This window comes from Ailuropoda melanoleuca, chromosome 12, assembly GCF_002007445.2.
Source record: "Ailuropoda melanoleuca isolate Jingjing chromosome 12, ASM200744v2, whole genome shotgun sequence".
Lineage (NCBI taxonomy): Eukaryota > Metazoa > Chordata > Mammalia > Carnivora > Ursidae > Ailuropoda > Ailuropoda melanoleuca.
Window position 1 is genome coordinate 4,193,316 of NC_048229.1, and position 21,562 is coordinate 4,214,877.

General features: G+C 47.2%; 1 protein-coding gene across 1 annotated transcript in view; it reads right to left on the minus strand.

Moving 5' to 3' along the window:
* Positions 1 to 21,562, minus strand: part of LOC105234635 (transmembrane protein 132B) — a 316,926-nt gene that overhangs the window by 20,548 nt on the left and 274,816 nt on the right. The window contains 1 exon segment of the mRNA XM_034637932.1: positions 21,482 to 21,562. Coding sequence (XP_034493823.1) covers positions 21,482 to 21,562 — 81 coding nt within the window.

The following is a 21,562-nucleotide window of genomic DNA, read 5'->3' on the forward strand; positions in this document are numbered from 1 at the left end:
TTCTCAGCTGCTGGGTGTGGCAGATTTCAAGACTGTCCCCAGTACTGCACCCTTACCCTTTGCCACGTGACTTTGCTGCTTCTCTCACCGGACAACACAAAATACACCCTCTTACTTCTATAATGTTGGGTTTGAGCAAATGACTTGCTTTGTACAGAATTTTTTTTTAAGATTTATTTATTTATTTTAGAGAAAGAGAGATTGAGAGAGAGAGCAGCGACACAAGCAGCAAGGTCAGAGGGAAAGAAAGAATCCCAAGCAGACTCCATGCTGAGTGCGGAGCCTGAAATGGGGCTGGATCTCAGGACCCTGACCATGACCTGAGCTGAAACCAAGAGCCAGACACTTAACTGACTGAGCCACCCAGGCGCCACTGTACAGTATTTTTAGCAAAAATGTCACAATAAGACACTTAAAACATAGTTAAAAGACTGGGTTTGCCCTCTTGGTGTTTGCAGCCTTGATGAGCTGAGCCCCAGCAGACCTGAAGACCCATGAGCAATGACAAAGTGCTTGTGGTGGCCTGTGATTGAGATACGGGGCCTGTTTGTTATGCAGTTATAACTAACTGGTGCCTTGATGATGATGTGTTGTGAATCACACCCACAGCAGAAAATACAGCTTACATTATGACCAACACACAGAAGGATGGACAGAAAGTACGGACAGAAGCTAAAGTTTCATGAAAAACTACTTACCCTCACTACGTAAGTCACTCTGAATTTTCTATCCTGTTCTGTTCTATCCTATTCTATTCACTCCTCTCAGTGCCAATCCACTCTGAGCCATCCCATGCCATCACTTTTTACAAAATGCTGGTGAGAGCCCATAAAACGTGGCCCTTAATTTGAAAAATCCTGCACTTGAGCATTGTGGGAAGGTTATTCTTTATCCCATTTTACAGATGAAGAAACTAAGGCTGAGTTAGGTCACCTGGTTAGTCGTGGAGAGGGACAGCCAGTGTTCCAAGCTGTATGCTGCCCTAGTAGTCTCCTGTTTTATTGGTTAAGTAGTGGCTGTGGTAACCTCCAATCTTCTCTCTCGGTTTAGTTAGTTCTTGGTTTTCACTTAAAGTATTCTTAAAATAAGGTGACTGGGTTATTCTCTGCTGAATAAAAATCGGGCAGAATCAAGTCAGCCCGGTCCCGGTTTCAATTCAGAGGTGTAGAAGGCTGCAAAGAGCAGTCCTCCCACCTTTCTCAAACCGCAGAGCTAAAACATCTTAGACCCGTCAGAGGACTGAGCTGTGGGGCTCCAGACAACCCTGGAATGCGGAGAAGGACGCACGCCGCGGGGAGAAAGGGAGCGTGAATATGGTCTTGCCTGGGGCAGACGCTGCTGGATGCCGCGTAAGCCAGTGAAAGGAATCCAGGTGAAAATCTTTTCAGACTTGCCAAAGACCAAGTACAGGCTGCTGTGAGGTGGGGGAAGGCCCTTGGGTCTGTACATGTAGGGGAGTCTGTGCCCCCTTGTGAGCTCTGTGAGTCCCATCGGGCACTCGGGATGGAAGACAGGAGAATGGCCGGAGACAGCTTCCCTCGGGGGCCACTCTGCACGATGCCCTATGAACAAGGCTCTTCTGTTCAGGAAGAAGCATGATGACACTGCCACTTTGGGCACTAGTGGAATCCGCTGCATCTAAAGGAAGCAGTTGGCGTTCAGTTTAAGCTGCTTCATTAAAAAGTCCTGCATTATTCTGGTGAACAGCCATGTGCTCAGACTGAAAGGACTACAACAAGAATCTCTAGGACCTAACATGCACCTGTCCCCAGCAGGTCCTCAGATGATGCTGGGCTCTTGAGAATCAGATGCACCCACCTCTCTGACATAATCGTCTACCCCTTCCCCTCGGTAAGGAAGCCTTAACATGCCACCGTGGTCATCTTTGCTGTCCCTGGAACACTACTGAACTATGCTCCAGAAGACTGTGTGGCTGTGAGAAGCACAACCTCCTCTGTGATGTCATTCGGCCTCACTTGGCACAAACCTAGCATTTGCATATAAAAGATATATTTCTTTTCTCAGTGACCTGTGCGAATGGCAGTTGGGTTCCCAAGTTAACGGACGTAAAATTGCACCCGGCCAATATCACAGAAGAAGATCTCTGTTTTCGTCGGTAAGGCAGAGCACTGATGAGTTTTAACACAAAAACATGTACAACAACATGTAGGTACGTGAGTGCTCCGTATAACTGACACGTAGCACACAGCGGCAGAGGTGCGTGGTATCTGCAAGTCAGTCCATTACTTCTCTCTGCTCTGAGCACTCGAGTGATGCCAGGACTCCAGCATGCCGGCTCCTCCGGTTGCTGTCACTGCCTACGCCTTCTGTAAAGACATCTCAGTCCCTCCAGCGTTTCATGGGTCAAGGGTTGCTCTGTGGCCACAACACACGCTTCAGCGTCTTCCTGAAGGGGGAGAGGTCAAGGAAGCCATCACAACCCACTTGCCCGGCCCCCAGAACGAGGCACCACGCGTCTTTGACAATGGTGGGCAGGTGCTTACAGCACACTGTGCCGCTGGGTCCCCACTTACACGTTAACAGGCAGAGCAGCACAAAGCCAAATGACCGGATGCAGCATTCCCACCTACAGATGTACATGTACGTATGTCAGTGCGAGTACACGATGTCTTGGGCCAAATGCATATAATTGAATTGTTAAGAGTTAAATAACCATGTGATACAGCTCCGAGCCCTCTGGGTCCCTAGTGTGGTCATGAAGACAAATGCAAACGTCAGAACCGAAATCAAGTAGCAATGTCTGCATCTACAATAGTACAGGTTGCTTATATATTCTTTAGACTATCAGAAACAATAAATATGCAAAGTCAATTAATTCTCCTAGACCACTCTAGGAGAAAACATCTGTGGACTCTGGCTACAGGAACCTGTATCCATCTTTTGTATCTTCATATGCTAAGCCTCACCCTAGTCACGCTTACTTCTCTGCCCCTCCTGGATTGTAAGGTATGTCTTTTGAGGACAAGCATGTGGCCCTACTTGATTTTCTGCAGCCAGGATCATGGCCTGGGGCCTGGGGCCTTGCAGACACACGAGAACTGTGCAGGGGCCTCAAGAGAGACAGTGGGCTGCTCAGGTTTGCGCGGCCAGTGGCTGCAGGCTGTGAGCCCCTCCGCACCCCCTCAGCCAATAAGCCCTCAGCAGCTCCGCCAGTCCCGCCAAGGCTCCTGCTCTCAGGAGACTCCCCAAGTCGGCCTTTCCAGGCCTGACCACAACTTTGCACGCAGTCACATTTCTTTTCAGCCAGTCTGGCTTCCCGAGCTGGACAGTGCCTGGGAGGCGCCCTTTCCTCATGACTCCAGAGTGGTGGGTCCAGAGCCAGCCCGTACCTGCCTGGCTCTCCAGACTTCTTGGCAAGTGCACACCTCGGGGCCAGTGCGGGCAGAACAGAGGCCGCTGAGCTTCTGTCTTTTCCCACCTAACACACACCTTCATTTCAGAACCCCGAGGTTCTGGTGCTGAAAGAGACCTCGGAGACTGTCCGATGACACCCCACACCGAGACGCAGACTGGGGGGTGGGGGGAGGGACAAGTCTGTCTTAAAGGCACAGAGAATTCACACGAGTCGGGTTCAAACCTCAGGCCCAGCTAGGGGCCAGGGATGACATATGGTGGGTTCTGGGCATAACTGCAAGGGCACAAAATGGGTCCCAGCCCTGGAGGAGGCCCGCCTGAGCAAGAAGACTGATCGATGGAACAATCACCTGCAGGGTGGTCAGACCTCCCTGGTTTCAGTCCACTTGAACTACAAGGAGGGGCTGCTGATCACGTGCAGTTGAGGAGCCCAGGACGTCTCCTGCACAGGAGGGCCCCCTAATGCCCCCTCTTGTCCGACTTCATCTCCTGCTCAGTGCAGAGCACAGTTCCTGCATTCTGCTTGCTGGGCCACGTCCATGCAGAAATAAGAGAATTCTGGTCCTTTCACACTAGGAGAAAAAATTCTGTCCAAATCATATTCAACGAGGTTTGAGCCTACCCTCACAAAGTGCTTCCAAAACTTTCCTTGCCCCTTAAAATAACAAAACTACACAAGCAAATTCGGCCCAAGATGATGATTTGTCGTAAAGTTTAGCATACGCTTATCTGCGGAATGTTTTCATGTGAGCATCTCATCCCTTGACATTGGGAGATTTTAAAAGCACCACCAACGCTTGTTAGCTTAGGAAAAGATCCAAGCCCTTCGTATTCATCAAATGGTGCCCCAGAAGGGATCAGGAGCTGTTTATCTGGTGAAAGCCCAGCATATGGCGCTGCCCGGCTCCCCGCGCCTGCCCGACTGCGCTCACTGGGCCTGTCGTAATGAGGTTCCATTGGCATGGATGTCAGAGTCACAGGCTTAGGTGTTCGGGGTTTGCACATAAATTAGTCCCATAAAAGGAAAGCATTTTGGCAGCATAATCATATTCTCAGGGGAAAGAGAGGGTTCATGCTTTCCAAACTTATTTTGAAAGCACTTACTTAGGAACATTTCTTTTAGAGAAGAAACTTTTCTATAAAAGAACTGTGAATTATGAACTCTAGGTATACAAACTGGCAGCGGAGAGATTTCATCTCTGAGACTCCAGGTGAAGGGAAAACATGAATATACATGATGGTCCTAGCCACCAGTTGCTGCAAGACTGGAATGTAGGAGAGAGGGTCGTGAAAGATCCGAGCCAGGAGGCACCGTCGGAGACCAGATGCGCTCGCGGCTGCCGGTCATGGGGCTTAGCAAGTGGTGCCTCGCAACACAGCGTCACCGGATGCTCCCTGATGGCGTCTGCATCCATGCCTGCATGGCCCGGGCTACATGAAATTCTGCTCTGCCCAGCCTGAGAAGTAGCCTCGTGGTGAAATTCGAACAGTTCTTACGTTAAATGACTCAGCTCTGTGGAAACCCCTACTTACATTGGTGGCACATAAATGTAATTGCACCTCGTACGTTGTTCTATTTCTCACCTAACACAGCTAACTGACCTAATGCATTTATACTAGAATTCCATTCAGCCACACAGTTAGACCCTATTTTTCCCACACGACTGGCCTGGGGTGGGGCTTCGGGGTGTTGGCTCAACAACCAAACCCCTCCCACACCAGGGAGGTGACCCAAAAGAGGAAGAAGGGGTCTGCTCTTGGAGACTGTGGCAAACTCAAGGGAGACCCACAAGCCCCGCACAAAGGGGACAGCTCTACTCACTGGCCTGCCATTGCTATGCAGGAACCCTGGGGCTGCGTCCAGAGATCCAACTTTGCAAGAGAAACAGGAAATCCAGGGTTTTGGTGAAAGTGACTAATTTTTGAATGTTGGCATCTAAGTATATATATTTTATAAAGAACTTTCCTGGCCAAACAGAGCATGTCTTGAGGGCTATATTTGCCTCAAAGCCTGTCATTTTATGGCCTCTGGCCTAAGGACATCCTGATAGACAGCTGACCCTTGAGCAATACAGGTTTGAACTGCATGGGGCCACCCACATGTGGATTTTTTCCCCATAAATACAGTATGTACTGTGAAAGTATTTTCTCTTTCTTATGATTTTCTTAATAACATCTTATTTTCTCTGGAGTATTTTATTGTGAAAATAAAGTATAGGATACATAGAACATACAAAATATGGTTCATTGACTATTTACATTATTGGTAAGGCTTCCCGCCAACAGTAGGCTGTTAGTAGTTAAGTTTTGGGGGAGTCAGAATTATACATGGATTTTTTGATTGTGCAGGGTGTGGGGGTACTTGGCACCCCTGACCCCTGTGTTGTTCAAGGGTCAATGGAATATGATAGGATGTCAGTGCTGCAGCACAGAAGGGTTTGGTTTTGTTTTGTTTTCCATGCAACACATCGAACGTTGAGGTCCACGCATGGCCCCAATAGCACCACACGCTTCAACGCTTACTAAACCCTTTCTTAGCCCCCCAGACTCTACCAGAAATAGGAAACAGGTTCATCTCACTTGCCAATGCAAATCGGCTCACAGTGGCTGCTCTAGGGAGCTCTGTCTTGAGAAGGAACCTGGGCTCTAACAGAAGGAGTGCTGGGATTGATTAGTGATGTCTACATGGGCACAGGCAAGGAAGTGGTATCCCAGCACAGGGGTTACTTATTCTGTATTATTTACATCATATTTATGAAACCAAAATTCATTCGCCCAGTGCACTTGACCAAAGTCCGTTCTGCCCGAACCAGGGCCAAGTGCAAGCACTGGAATTCAGAGCTGGAAAATCCCACAAGATTCCCAGTATTGTTTTGTCACTCAAGGAGGCTGTCCAGGAAGGCATATGGGAAACCAGCAGTCCCCAGGAGTGACCTTCAGATGCACAGACTATCTCCGCACACAGCCGTCTACTGCTCTTTGCATAACTGTGCTCGAAGGAAAAGAAGTCGGAGTGTAACCCAAATATTTATTAAATGTTAGACACAAAGGATGTCAGGAACTCGTTCATATATTCCTCTCTCTCTTCTTGGGAACGTACACCCTGGGGAGTGATACGCTTGGAACCCTTGCTGATGGAAAGTGCTCAGCTGTCTGGAGCAAGAAGGGATGACTTTATTAGGGCAATCGCTTGGGGCTGAGGTCTTTAATTTTTAAAAAGAGCCTGTTACACTAAGCTTTAGAAGTGGTGAAATATACACAGCACATTTGGGATGGGGGCTCCTTAGAAGGCTGACCCAACGCCACAGGGGGAACAGAAGGCAACAGAAGTGCTTTGAAATCTGAGATTTTCTTTTAGCATTTCAAGTTCAACCTTAAATGTCTCCATGGCAAATTAATCCAAGAGCAGTTTAGAAGATGTAATCAGTAAAGAATGAATATATTGATTGTACGAATATAAATGATCTCTTACTGCTGGAAATCCATGCTTCTTGAAAATGGAAGAGATAAGAGTCCATTTGTGTAACAGGCGGCTGCATGAGCCACTCCATCCACTCTGAGAAATCCTGTTCCCTGTTTTCAACTGAGACAGAATTTATACTTCCAGCAGCTGCAAAAAGCAGCATTACTCTCTGAAAGTCCATATTGACCTGGCAATACACATCAATAGAATGCTAATAAATTGCTCATGCTGAATTCCCTGCATATTTGGAGAAAATCTGTGAGCTTCTCAGGTGACTCCTTTCAGCTAGGACTGTCATGTCTTGTGGGTCCGTGTAACTCTTGGCTGGACAAGGCGCTCTAGCTCTACTTTGTGGTGCTGCTTTTTATGTTCATTAGCTCCTGACATGAGTGAATTTCTCTACAGACGTTTGAAATGTTTAAGAGAAAAAGAGGACACGTTTGTATCATTGGAAGACAATAACCTTAATCTCAGGATATGCTTAAAATAAGTCAATTTACAGATTGTCTGGGGAGGGGCGAGGCTACATGAATTGAGATGCACGAAGAGCTCAGATGTCAATGCAGAAGTAGTGCTCAATAAATGTTAGTTATTACCATTCACAAATTTGGTCTCTGAGGCTCGTTCTGAAAAGCAAATTCCCGGGGCGGCTGGGTGGCTCAGTCGTTAAGCGTCTGCCTTCAGCTCAAGGCGTGATCCCAGGGTCGAGCCCCGCATCGGGCTCCCTGCTCTGCTGGGAACCTGCTTCTTCCTCTCCCACTCCCCCTGCTTGTGTTCCCTCTCTCACTGGCTCTGTCTCTCTCAAATAAATAAATAAATAAATAAATAAATAAATAAATAAAATCTTAAAAAAAAAAAAAAAGCAGATTCCCCAAGATTCCCCAGAGTGAGAGCTGGGGTAGGATTAGAACCCAGGCCCGCCAGACCCCAAGCCTACCCCTCGTCCGTGAGTGGTGGCATCATCTCTGGCACCAATAAGCCCCTCGCCCCATGAGACTGCATTTGCCGTCCACTCAGAAAGCGCCTGCTCTATGGGGCCAAGCGTGGCGCTGGGGGACGGGGATGCACCCACCCCCCGTCACAGAGCTGCCAGCTTGAAGGTGAAGACAGATGAACAAACAAAAAAACCGACAAGTTAAACACCCCTCACCCTTGACATCCAAAGCCGCGCCTGCGATAGCGTTCACTCAGGCAGTGCACGTGTGAGAGACGTGAGTGGGAAGAGGTGGAATCTAAGGAAAGACCGGCCCACACAGAGGTCCTTCTGCACTTTCCCTTTGGCCACAGGGGAGATGTCACCCACTCTGTTCCTGCTGATGGCTGACGGTTGCTGAGAATGAACTCCCCAGACCCGGGAGGTGCTGGAGCTGGGGCATAAGAACAGGGAGCCCATCTGTCTCTCCCAGATAACCATCACAAAAACGTTTTCTTATACCGTTGCCGTTAACTCAGTGAAGAAGGTCCAGATTCGGCCTCAGTGGAAACATGCAGACTGGCAACCTAGCACTGGTGCCCAGACCCCCAGCTCCCCGAGAAGGATCTGGAGAACAGGAGCTACCCTTGCAATGTTCTCTGAAGCAAATCCACTCTCAGATTAACAGTGAAAAGCCTGAGGGGGCAGCCTAATCCCCCAAGGAGCTGTGCCCGCCCCAGCGTGGCCACACCGGGCTAGACACAGCACTGAGATTCCAGCGACCTCTTCTCTTCTCTCAAACCAGCTGTGTGGCTCGAGGGAGTGACTGCGTAGTGGTATTTGTTACTTTGGGGTATTGGTTTTAGAGGTTTTTGAGGTTCATACATTCAACAAATGCTTGCTGAGGACCCACTGTGCGCAGGTGCTGCTCTAGCTGGGAGGGAATCGGCACGGAGCGAAATTGACAGAATGCCCTGCCCTCCCGGAGCGGCCAGCCCAGATGGTCTAAGACGAGTGTGTCTGTTATTTATGTACGGGTCATGTGGACACCGTCCCTGATCTGGCACTGATCTCTGATTTTCCCTCCTCAGACCTGCTTAGCAGCCGTGTTATATCAGGACAGAAGAGGGGTGCTAGACACTTTCACTCCTAAGACCAGATAGAGGCCCCCATGGATTTAACAAAAAGCACAGAAACTTAGCAGAGTAAGAAGCTACCGGAGATGATGACGTAACATAACTTGGCCCCACTCCCTTGTCTGTGATGCCCCTCACAGGCTGTGTGCAAACACCAGGGATCTGCTCGTGGAAGGAGGGATGTGCCACGACTACTGTCCCAATTCCTTGCTGTGCTGGGAAAAACACTTTTATACTTAGCTTCACTTCACTATATAGGACACGCACAAAACCAGCCTACGCACCGCTGCCTAAACAAACGTCTAAACACATCAGGGGCTTCTGCTTCTGACATCAAGCTCAGTGTCAAGGGGACTGGACACTCCTCAGGAGGAGCCAAATCAGATCAGGTTCCTGCCCTGATTAGCATGTCTGCGCCAGAGAGCTGGCATTCCAGAAAGTCCATCCCTAAACCTGGCTCATGTTTATACAACAAATTTTTCAAACTAGAAGCCTCCCTCTACACACTCTGCTTGAGACTCTAACTCACGAGGCACGGACGGCAACTAGCTTATTCTCGAGTCTAAGACTAAGCTCTGCTGCTGCAATTTTCCCCATCTCTTTGGGGTTGAGAAACAATTGAGCAGCATGAATTTACAGACCTAGATTCAAACACAAAAATGAAAACCCAACAGAGGTGGTCCAGATTGCTATTATCTCCCAACCTATGAAGCCCTGGGAGTTTCAAGATATTCCAAAACCTTTCTTCCACAGAAATAGCTTTAGAACACTGTATCACTAGAAGGGCAGAAGCACATGATCAGCTCAATAAACACAAAAAGCATTTGACAAAACCCACCACTCCTTCATGCTAAAACACCCAGCAAACTAGGAATAGAAGGGAATTCCTCGGTGCGCCTGGGTGGCACAGCGGTTAAGCGTCTGCCTTCGGCTCAGGGCGTGATCCCAGCATTATGGGATCGAGCCCCACATCAGGCTCTTTCACTATGAGCCTGCTTCTTCCTCTCCCACTCCCTCTGCTTGTGTTCCCTCTCTCCCTGGCTGTCTCTATCTCTGTCGAATAAATAAATAAAATCTTTAAAAAAAAAAAAAAAGAAGGGAATTCCTCGATGTGATAAAAGGCATGTCCCCCCCAAAAAAAGAGAAAAAAAAAAAAAACAACTCGCAGCTAACATTATACTTAATGGAGACAAAGTACTTTCTCCTTAAGATCAGAGAAATGACAAAAATGTCCATTCTCATTACTTCAACATTTTTTAAAGATTTATTTATTTGAGAGAGAGAGAGGGAGAGAATGCATGAGCAGGGGGAGGGGCAAAGAGAGAATCTCCAGAAGACTCCCCGTAGGCATGGAGCCCAACATGGAGCTTGATCCTGTGACCCTGAGATCATGACCTGGGCCAAAATCAAGAGTTGGACACTGAACCAACTAGGGCCACCCAAGTGCCCCTCTATCCAACATTTTTTTTTTTAAAGATTTTGTTCATTTATTCGACAGAGATAGAGACAGCCAGTGAGAGAGGTAACACAAGCAGGGGGAGTGGGAGAGGAAGAAGCAGGCTCATAGCAGAGGAGCCCGATGTGGGGCTCGATCCCGCAACGCCGGGATCACGCCCTGAGCCGAAGGCAGACGCCCAACTGCTGTGCCACCCAGGCGCCCCCCTCTATTCAACATTTTACTGAGATTCTAGCCAGGGCAATTAGGCAAGAAAGTGAAATAAAAGACTTCAGATTGTAAAGGAAGTAATAAACTATCATTCTTTATAGGCAACATGATCCTGTATATAGCAAATCCTAAGGAATCCACTTAAAAAACTATTAACACTAATAAACAATAATAACACTAATAAACAGACCCAGCAAAGTTACAGGGTACAGGATCAATAGGCAAAAATCAAGTAAGTGTCCCCACACTATCAGGGAACAACTTGAAAATAAAAATCACTAAACAATTCCACTTACAATAGCACCAAAAGAATACGATACTTAGGGACAAACAAAAAAGGAAGTACAAAACTTAACTGTGAAAATTTAAAATATTGTCATGAGAAAATAAAGACTGTACAAATGTGAAGACATCCCATGTCCATGATCAGAAGACTTAATGTTAAGATGGTAATGCTACCCAAATCAATCTACAGATCTAATGTGAAACCTATCAAAATTCCCAAATTCCAACTGCCCTTTCAGTAGAGATTGACAAGCTGATCCAGAAATGCATATGGAAAGAGAAGGGACCCAGCATAGTCAAAACAATGCAAAAAAGAATAACAAAGCTTGAGGGTCCACTAATCCCAATTACAAAACTTACTACAAAGCAACGGTAATCAAGAGAATGTGCTACTATCCTTAGTATCTTTATCCATTCATTGGAATAGAATTGAGAATGCATAAATTAAATCTTACATATATGATCAATTTATATTCAAAAAGGGATGCCAAGACAATTCAATGGGGGAAAGAACAGTCTTTTCCACAAATGGTGCCAGAACAACTGGATGGCCATATGCAAAACAGATGAATTTATGTACTCAGCTCCCATGATACACAGAAATTAACTCAAAATGGATCAGAAACCTAAATATAAGAATTAAAACTATGAAACTCTGAGAAGAAAACATATAAGAAAATTTTTATGAATTTGGGCTAGGCAATTATTTCTTAGATATAACAGCAAAAGTATAATCTGTAAAAGGAAAAAAAAAAAACAGAGAAATGGGTCCTCATCAAAATGAAAAACTTATGTCTTCCAAAGACCCTATCGTAAAAAGAAGAAAAAAGACCCTATCGATCGTGAAAAAGACAAGCCACAGACTAGAAGAAAAGATTTTCAAATCCCATAATGGATAAAGGACCTGTAACCAAAAGAATTGTCAACACTTAATAATATGCAGCAAACAAGACAATGAAAAAATGGGCAAAAGATCTGAACAGCCATTTCACCAAAGATCAGTAGATGGCAAATCTTACATGAAAACAGTCCAACATCATTAATCTATAAGGAAGTACAAGTAGACTGGTTAAAACTAAAAAGACGGACCATACCAAGTGTGGACAAGGGTATGGGGGAGCTAGCACTCTCAAATCCTGATGACAGGAGTGTAAAATGGTGCAACTGCTTTAGAAAGTCTGGCAGGTTTTTAAAATTTAAACGTACACTTACCATATGATTCAACTTTTCTAATCCAAAAGTTTATGTCCAGACAAAAACCTGCATGAATGTCCAGAGCCGCAATAGATGTGACAGCCAAAAACTAGGAGCAAGCCAAATGTCCACCAACGGAGGGAGGATCTACGATATGTCATACAGTGGAGTGCCACTCGGCAGGAAGAGGGAGTGGCTTCTGATACACACAACCACATGCGTGAATCTCGAATTAACTGTGTGGGTGAAAGAAGCCAGACGTAGGAAGCGAACACACTTTCTATGATCCCATTTATACAAAACTCCAGAAAATGACAATCCTTCTTCAGAGACAGAGAGTTTGCCTGGGGACAACTGGAGAGGGACAGGAGAGGCATATTACAAAGGGGCATGAAGAAAGTCTGGGGGTTGAGGATGCTTACTGTCTTGAGTTTGGTGATGTATGACTTGGAACAGCAAATTTGTATACTTTAAATATGTGCAGTTTGTGGTCTACCCATTATACCCTCAAAAGGTGTTAGAAAAAGGGTCACGTGTAATAGCAGCTTCTACACAACGCCTTTGTACCGAAATCCACTCACACCTGTGCCTACTGCTTGTGGCTAAGTGACCCCATTAACTACTAAAGTTTGTGCAAATTATTTGAGTTCTTCGGGAAACCCTGATACACTCTGCTCGGCACCAGAGCTGCCCGGCGGGAGTCTAAGTTGTGAACTGAGCACCACAACATCAACGAGCGTCCCCATTCCTCCTACTGAACACAAAATAAATCTGTCTCCAGGAGACCCAGGTCCTGCCTGATACCCGAGACACATCCACAGGCCCAAGACCCTAGCACCGCCCCCCCAACACCGACCTTGGACCTGAGCAGAGCAGGATCGAGAAGAACGGACAGGAGGCACCGAGAGAGGAGGGCAGGGAGCACGTGGTCATCTTGACCGAGGGAGCGAGGCAGGGAGGCTCACGGGCCTCCTCTGGCTCATGCCAAGATTTCTCTGCATTAAGCAGAAACAATTCCAGAATGTCAGCTCTTAATTGGAATGCCAAAGACAGAAATGAACAAAAGAGCTAATTCATATTGAAATCACAGTGGAGCTGATGGGAAGAAAGTGCTGGGAAGGCGGGCTTACCCATCCCCGGGCCAACAGGAAATGCATGCCCCGTCCCCAATTAGGAAGGAACAATAAAAGTCCAGATCGCCAGCACAGAGAAGGACAAAATCGGGCAATAACAGCCAAGCTGCCTGACAACTTATTCTTAGCCGCCTGGCTCCTGGTGGTGGGCAAAGGGAAGGAAATTCATGCCCAGAAATAGAATAACAGTGTTCTCTGTAAGAATTTTTGCCAAGCATTGCTAAGAGAGAAAGAAATCGCCTTAAGCCTCCTTTGGATTTCTCTCTGTCTCCTTCTAAATAAAATCAGGGTCCGTCGGAGAGCCTCTTGGAAGCCTGTTGTAGCCCAGCACCGACAAGGGCCCTTTCGAGAGAAGTCAGTGCAGAGACCGCTGTGAGACCCCTGCCTCCCCTTCACTGACACCTGTGGGGTCTTGACAAAGTCCCCTGTCCCGCCCCCACCTGCGACCAGGGAGCCTCTTCCANTTCATGTCCTGCTGTCCCAGGGCAGGAAGGTCAGACCAGCAGCCCCAGGCAAGATGTGCTTGCAGAGCTCTTTCAACTGAAGGACTTGCTACCACTTAAAAGTCAGAACTTTCCACAAAAATCTGGGTTTCCAGAAACATCTGTCTTTATAACGTCTGTCTATAGAACGAGCGAAGGCACAGGAAGAACTGTTGGTCCACATTCTGGTGGACGGATGTGGACGTGCAGTGGACTCATGTTTACTCAAAATGCACTGAGCACAGCAACTCGGGTTCCTGAGCCGTAGGACACGGTGACACTCACACTCACCTCGTGGGGCTGCACAGGTGGAACACTGCCACTATGACATAAGCAGAACAGGGTCTGGCGTGCTGTCGCTAGGTGTGTTCACCGTGTGCTGTGGTGACTGTTCACTTGGATAGAGCCTGACAACAGGACCAACCCATGGGACACGGACCCTGCCCTCAAGGGGCAGACGTGCCACAATGCACAGGGATGTGCCATGTGACGAGTCCCGAATACATGTATCTACCTAGGGACACACAGAGGGGAGGACCCGTAGGCTGCACAATGGCAGGAACGAGGTGACTGCACAGAGGGGGGCCTTGAGCAAAGAGCAGAGGACAGTGGGAAGTCCACAGGTGCATGGGACAGGGGAGGAGTGCTGGGCACAGGAAACAGCATGATTGCAGGAAGAAGATGTCTAGAACCCTAGAGAGGAAGGAAGAATTTGAGGAGAAAGACCAAGTCCAGATGAGCCCCTGGATCCAACTTTGCCTGAAGTCACCCTGGCTTTTAGTTGCACAACTCAATACACTGCCCCTTTGTTGGCTTAAGACAGTGGATTTGGGTTTCTATGACTTGCAACCAAATGAAAACAAAACAAAACTCACCGGTGAGTGCAGCATGTCACCACTACCTACGCACCAGCCAACACCTACCACACCAGTCCCAGTCCAAGCCCCTCCACCTTATTCAGCGACACCAGCTCCCATGTGCTTCTCCAAGGACCATGCTCAGGGCACGCCTACCTTCCACCATACCCACTCTACAAATCCAACCACTCAAGGAAAATGGGCTCACATGGCCTTTTGTAGGTGCTGCCAAACCCAGAAAAGGAGCTGCTCTGTCAAAGCTGATGTCCTCCAGAGGGGACATTGGGTTCTCTTTAGTGACCAGCTCCCCACACATTGCTCATCTCAGCGAGTAGCAGAAAACTTTGTATTTTTTACAGCACTTCCACTGCCTTCCCTTACCCCTCTCAGACCAACTTTGGAAACAAGATCCTTCCCTGGGGCAGAGAAGGCTTTAAAATGTTAATGCCAGGGTGCCTGGGTGGCACAGCGGTTAAGCGTCTGCCTTCGGCTCAGGGCGTGATCCCGGCGTTCTGGGATCGAGTCCCACATCAGGCTCCTCCGCTGTGAGCCTGCTTCTTCCTCTCCCACTCCCCCTGCTTGTGTTCCCTCTCTCGCTGGCTGTCTCTATCTGTGTCAAATAAATAAATAAAATCTTTTAATAAATAAATAAATAAATAAATAAATAAATAAATAAATAATTAAATAAATAAATAAATAAAATGTTAATGCCCTTTTATGAGGCCTTTAGCATCTCATTATCACAAGTCCAGCTGACACCGGAAAGCTGGGAACTTAATTATGGCAGCCAAAAGATGGCGGATAACGTCTTCAAGACCAGCATGAGCTTACATTTATTTCTCTACAACCCTGAATGAGTTCCTCCCCTGCTGACGAAGCGTGGCTGGCCACTGTGGTTCCGGATACCACAGTTCACTGACAAACAGTATAATTACTGACACAGGAGCACATGAGGTGCTCACTGATCAGAAGGATAGATAGTCAAAGATTAAATCATAATTACAATGTGGAAATTGCATTTTTCTTCCTTCCTCTGAAGACCTTTAAAGAAACTTAGCAAAGACAAGAAAATACATTAGGGGAGCAGCATAAAGACCCTCCCCCAAGATGTCCATGCCCTAATTCTCAGCACCTGGGAATGTGTTACCTTACACATTTCTTACAGGGTGGTGTAGGGGGTTCACCTGTAGCCCCAAAGGGCTATGTCCAAGTTCTAGCCCCTGCTACCTGAGAAGGTGATCTTATCCGGAAACGGGGTCTTTGAAGATGTAATGAAGGCTGCTGGATAAGATCATCCTGAGTTAGGGTGGGTCCTAAATCCGCTGACAGAGCCCTTAGAAGACGGCCACGTGGAGATACAAGGGCAAGACCCGGGGAAGACGGAGGCAGAGACAGGAGGGACACGGCCACAGGCCAAGGACACCTGGAACCACCAGAAGCTGGAAGACGCAGGAAGGATCCTCCCCTAGAGCTTCTGGAGGGAGTGGAGTCCTGCCATCACCTTGATTTCCGACTTCTGAACTCCAGATCTGGGAGAAAATAAATGTATGTTGTTTTAAGCTACTGAGTCTGTGGGAACTTATTATGACAGCTGTAGAAAACTAATGCACACAGGAAGGGTAACTGAGATAAGGAGGTGAGATGAAAGGATTAGCCTGGGTTACCCAGGTGGACCTAACATGATCGCCAAGGTCCTTGGTAAAGAGAGGCAGGAGGGCGGAGTCAGAACCACAATGACAGAACCAGAGGCGAGGGAGGGAGAAAGAGTGAAAGACACTACGGCGCCGACCTGCAGATGGCGGAGGGGCCACAGCCAGCAACGCAGGCACCTCTAGAAGCTGGACAACGCCAGGAGACGGGAATGCAGCCCCAAGGACCCACTTTAGACTCCTGAGCTCCAGGACAGTAAGATAAAGAATGTGCTGTGTTCTGAGCTACTAGGTGTCAGTAATTCGTTACAGCAGCAAGAGGAAACTAATACGTCACCTTCCAGGTGATGAGGAGGAAAACAAAAGTCCTCGACAAACTCAGATAGTCCATGATCACAGACTGCTGGATGAGAAAGCCAGAGAACGATGCTCTGCTCCTGGCTCACAGGCGGGTCAGAGGGTGACAATTCCAGACGACCAGGGGCCGCTGTGTGGGAACTCTGTCCCCACATTCACTGCCCCAGGGACTTACTCACCCGTCTACGTGCCCGTTCCTCATGTACAAACTTGGCGATAGTAGGATCACCTACTTTGAAGGCTTGTTGTGAAGACAAGACAGGTCAATATTTCTAACGTCCTCATTGTAATAGTACCTGTCACCTACTATATTCTCAACAAATGTTAACTACGAATACCCATTAGCTCAGCTGTCAGTTCCCAACAACAGAATTCATACTGTTCCACCTCTGGATGGATGCCTGATACACTGTCCCCACATGTCCATTTTCGGTACACATTTGTGGCACAGGAACGCCCCCACGAGAACAGCGGTAGCCTTGGATCACAGTGCTAGAGCCAGGTCTTTACTCAGTGCCATGTCCCTCTCCCCCCTCTTTGAAGACTTCCAATGACAGGAAACCACTGGAGATGTTCTGATAAAGACCAGGCAACCACTCTTGGCCTGTTATCTCCGGGAAGCTCTAGCATTCATTCATCATTCATTTGTTAGTAGATTCCACACATATTTACTGAGCCCCCACTGTGTTCCAGATTCTGCTTAGGACTGGGGAGAGCATCGTTAATAAAACAAAGTCATAGACTCTGTAGACCTCGCAATCAAGTCGGGGTTAAAATACACAGATATGAATATGGATGTTGATATGTAGATATAATGTTTATTGACCTATTATAGATCCAGCACCACATGCCTTCGTTTATAAGCTTATTTAATCATCCCCAAAGCTCCATCCTGGGATTCTATCGTGCAGATTTGACAAGCAGAAATTCAGTTATATGTGCTTGCAATGACTGGGGGTTGCCATCTGAGGACACTTCCAGCAAAAGTTGTAAGAGAGAAGGATAAAAGATGGGCATGTATCTTACCACCAACTCTGTTCCAGTCTAACTTACGGAGGTACCTGAGCGTTCCCTTTCAAACTAGCCTTGACCGACAATGCCCCAGAACATCTGGCCACAGCTCAAATGCAAGGAGACAATTTTTTTTTTTTTTTAAATATCAACTGTCTTTTGAACTTTTTGAACCCAGGTGTTCTCTCAGGGATTTTCAAGGATTACTTTGATTACTGTTAGTTCTGTCTCTGCCATATACACAGACTTTCCCTATGGAAGGTTCCACACTGTGTCATCATCATCCCTGTTTTACAGATAACAAATGGGGCTCAGGGAGGGTAAGTGATTTGTCCAAGGTCAAACAGAGACGGAGGCGGAGTCAGGCTTGGAGCCGATGCTGACCTTCTGAAACCTGAACCAAAGGGATTCACGAGCTCTGCGTTCTCTTTCTCTAGGGTGAGCTGGCGTGGCTCCCTTTTAATTTCCACTCTGGGGATTTAAAGAGCACACACCCACTCTATCTCTGAACCATGGCCCCTGGAAGGCTTCTAGAGAGCTGTCCTGTCCCCCTCTTCATCTCGCCCCTGGGCCTTTTCTTCTCATCACCAGGCTACACACTCACGCGTCCTCCAACCATCTCTCTGTGACCGACATCAAAGGCCCTCCGCCCCCCCAGACACCCGTAAGCAGAAGACACTCCAGTTTTCAGTGTTGCTCCCTTGCCTAGAAAGACAGAATTCCCGGTCAGGGTGACTGGCATTTGTTGCTGATTTTTAATAGCAACCAGGGTACAAGGCGTGCCTCACTTTCCTCTGAAATCTACTATCAGAAAACCATCAGCAGGAGTGCGACGAGAAGTGACAGATGCCCCACAAGCCTCCATGGGGGAGCGAGAGGGAGTGGTGGGGACTGTGGTGATTTGGGGGGCCCAGGCATTATGCACAGGGGTGTCCTCCAGGCAGCTCCAGGTGAGGGTCCCAGGAAGCAACCTGACCTTGTGATTTTTCTTAAGAAGCTAGAAACCCCTATTTCTGTGTGAATTTGACAATTTTTACAGGGTGGCAAAAAATTAAATAACAGACACACACACACACTACTATTAAGATGCATCTTCTACTGTGTATGTGGTTTTTTACATAGAAGTTAAAACTTAAAATTTATCCCTCCCAATCTTGCCAGATTAGGCCAAGCTTCCATCTAGCCTTTCAAAATCATTTGTGTCCTCGGATTCTGTACGCCCCCAAGTCATTCAATCCCAAGTCTTTACATCTTCCTAAATTCATACTTTTTCCCTTACCTAAATCACAGTCCCAATGCGTAGAACTTCCAAGGCACAAAGATCTTTGGTGAACCCTGCAAGATTCTCCCCGGGGAGCACACAGCGTTTTCTGTAACTGTGAAGAAGTAACTGAATGACACCTGTGCAGGCTAAGGGGGTCTCCCCGTGGGCTGCTAACAAATGTCCCCCATGGTTGGAAATGCCCCTGGGAGGACACCGAGGCCAGGGTGCAGCTCTGTGGATGATGCTGTTTGTCTCAGAGTGGAGGCGATATTTACTACAAATATTGACACTAAACCCGTGACAAATGCACCACAGCCAATTCATTAACATCCCTCCTTTGACTTGGGCCCCAGGATTCGCAACAGAGCCTGGGCTCCCCTAGAAAAGTCTGAGAAGCAGCTCCAAGCTTGATGGTCTGCTCACTCCAGTTTGTTCTTCTGAAGATGAGGTCATAATTTGCTCAAAGAAAGCTCCATCTTTGTGAGGCCACAAAAGTGACAGTTAAGTAAAAAATAAAAACAAAAACAAACCCAAAACTATCATCTTCCAAAACAATGTATCTATCAGGCTGGGCAGAAGATATTTCTAGTTCTCTTCTGTGCAGAGGAAACTAGCAAGTATAAGGCAGTACAGGAGGGCAGAGCTCTCCAGGGCAGCAGAGGGGGAACCCTCACTCTGGGGCGGCTCCCCCAGGCTCTCAGGAGGGAGCACAGATGTAGAGGGCTGCAGACGAAGGCCATTTGTTTGGGCCACCATCCCCCAGATGCCATCTCCATATGCCACCCCCCCCCCCCCCCCNCCCGCCCGTGACATGGGAACAGTAGATAACGTGCATTGTCAAAGGCAATCAAGGACCACGCACCATCAGTATTTCTCCTTCCATGGGGAGGAGCTTGTATGACTTGGCTCAGATCTTCCTAAACTCTGAATAAAACAGGCTTTAGATTTGTTTAATCAAACCTGCCCACAGAGTAGAAGGCCCGCCAGGAGCCCCGGGGCCAGGCTGCATATGCTTTGAAGCCAGTCCCCCTTCTGTCTCCAGGGAGAATTAGCATTCCAAGCCCAGGAAGCAGGCTGTGCCAAATTTGGGTTTCCTAAGGATTAACTTTTTTTTTTTTTTAATTAGGCCTCACAGACACATCAATTCTTCTTTATCAAAACCATCTCTGGCTTAAGGCACAGGCTCCTGTAGGTCACCATGAGAAGAAATCAGCCCCTCCCAAATCGTTTCCACCGCAAGGAGAACCCTAGAGGCTTTTCTGTCTACACGGAAGTTCTTCAGCCTGGGACCAAGTTTCATTTCCCCTCTAAACCGGAACCTGAGGAATGTGAGGGAAGACAGAATCTACTGCCTTATTCTTCTAGAATGAATGGATGGGCCCTGGGGGCTCCCTTAGCAACTTGAGAGAGAAAGGACAGTTGTAAAGCTTCAAGTTCTTTCTCCATTAGGTATCTGCTACAAAAGGAAATGGCCAACCAGTGTGCCAATAAAAAAAACAGGCAGAAACTCTAAATTAGGTGGTTCACACAGACCCCTGCAAAGAACATGAAATAACCCATGCGCTGATTCCTGGCTGAATTTGGAGTCATAAATACAGCTAATTAAAACAAAGAACCCAGAAGAAATGCCCCATGGCCAGATTATCCAAACCATGAGCTGAATCCCACTGGTACTCAAATTGAGTTAGGAGGCACATGGAGGAACTTTTATTTTAACAGTTATCTATTTTAATGTATATTAACAAAAAATTAGCACATCAAGACCATGGGCTGTAATGTCTTTATAAAGAGGCATAGGGGCATATGGGTTATTTTAAATAAGACTGAAGAGACAACCTGTGCAAGGACACTCATGCCCTCCCCTCTGCACCCGGAAATTTCCCATGTGAAAGATGCCCTCCCTGTAACCAGAAGCTAAGAGACATCGTCATCACTGAGCTTGGAAATTTAGAGAAAGTGGTAAGAAAAACAAGAAAGCTGTAAAAACATCTGTTGGAACTTTTTACTAATTTACTACCACAGCCCACATTCTTTCTAGAATTCCTTATTAGGTGTGTGCCTTAGCTGAGTTGGTCAGAGCACCTGTCTGATAGAATTCCTTACTAACTAGAGTTCCGAAAGTGAAGTTTTCTTTGTCCTGTCAAGCCCTCCAAGATTCATTGTCTCTTTGTCTAAAAAGTACAGAAACTGCCTGCCATGGTCATTTCTTTAGGTCTCAATTTCATGACTGGACCTCTGTGCCTACTTCATAAAACTCTGGGTTTCTTCTCCTGTTAATCTGTCTCATGTCAATTTAATTCTTAGTCCAGCTGGAAGAACATGAAAGGTAAAGGAAGAACTGTTTCCTTCCCTTCAATGGCTAAATTAGTATTAAGTTTGAAAAAGCGAGGCATTTAAAGAAAATCTGTTGAGTAAATATTATTTACACAGGAAGTTGAAAAACATTGAAATGACATGTGGATTGCTAAAATTAGGGAAATATTGTCCTATGACCAAAAGGAGGGGAAGAAAATTACTTCTGCTTAAGATGCCAGGGATCCCCACACCAGGGAGCAAAACAGGTCCCCTCTGGAGGGGTCAGTGCCCCATTCCTGAGTGTGGTCACCCTGGCTCCAGCCCCACAAGACCCTGGAGCAGAGGGATGGGCCCCCAGAGGACTAGACCCCTGGTAGGGCCAGTGGTAAGGCCCCTTCTACCTTCACGACGTCTTCATCCGCAGACCTGCACTCCACAGCCTCCAACACGTCCACCACGGAGCCATCCTCCTGAATGCCCAC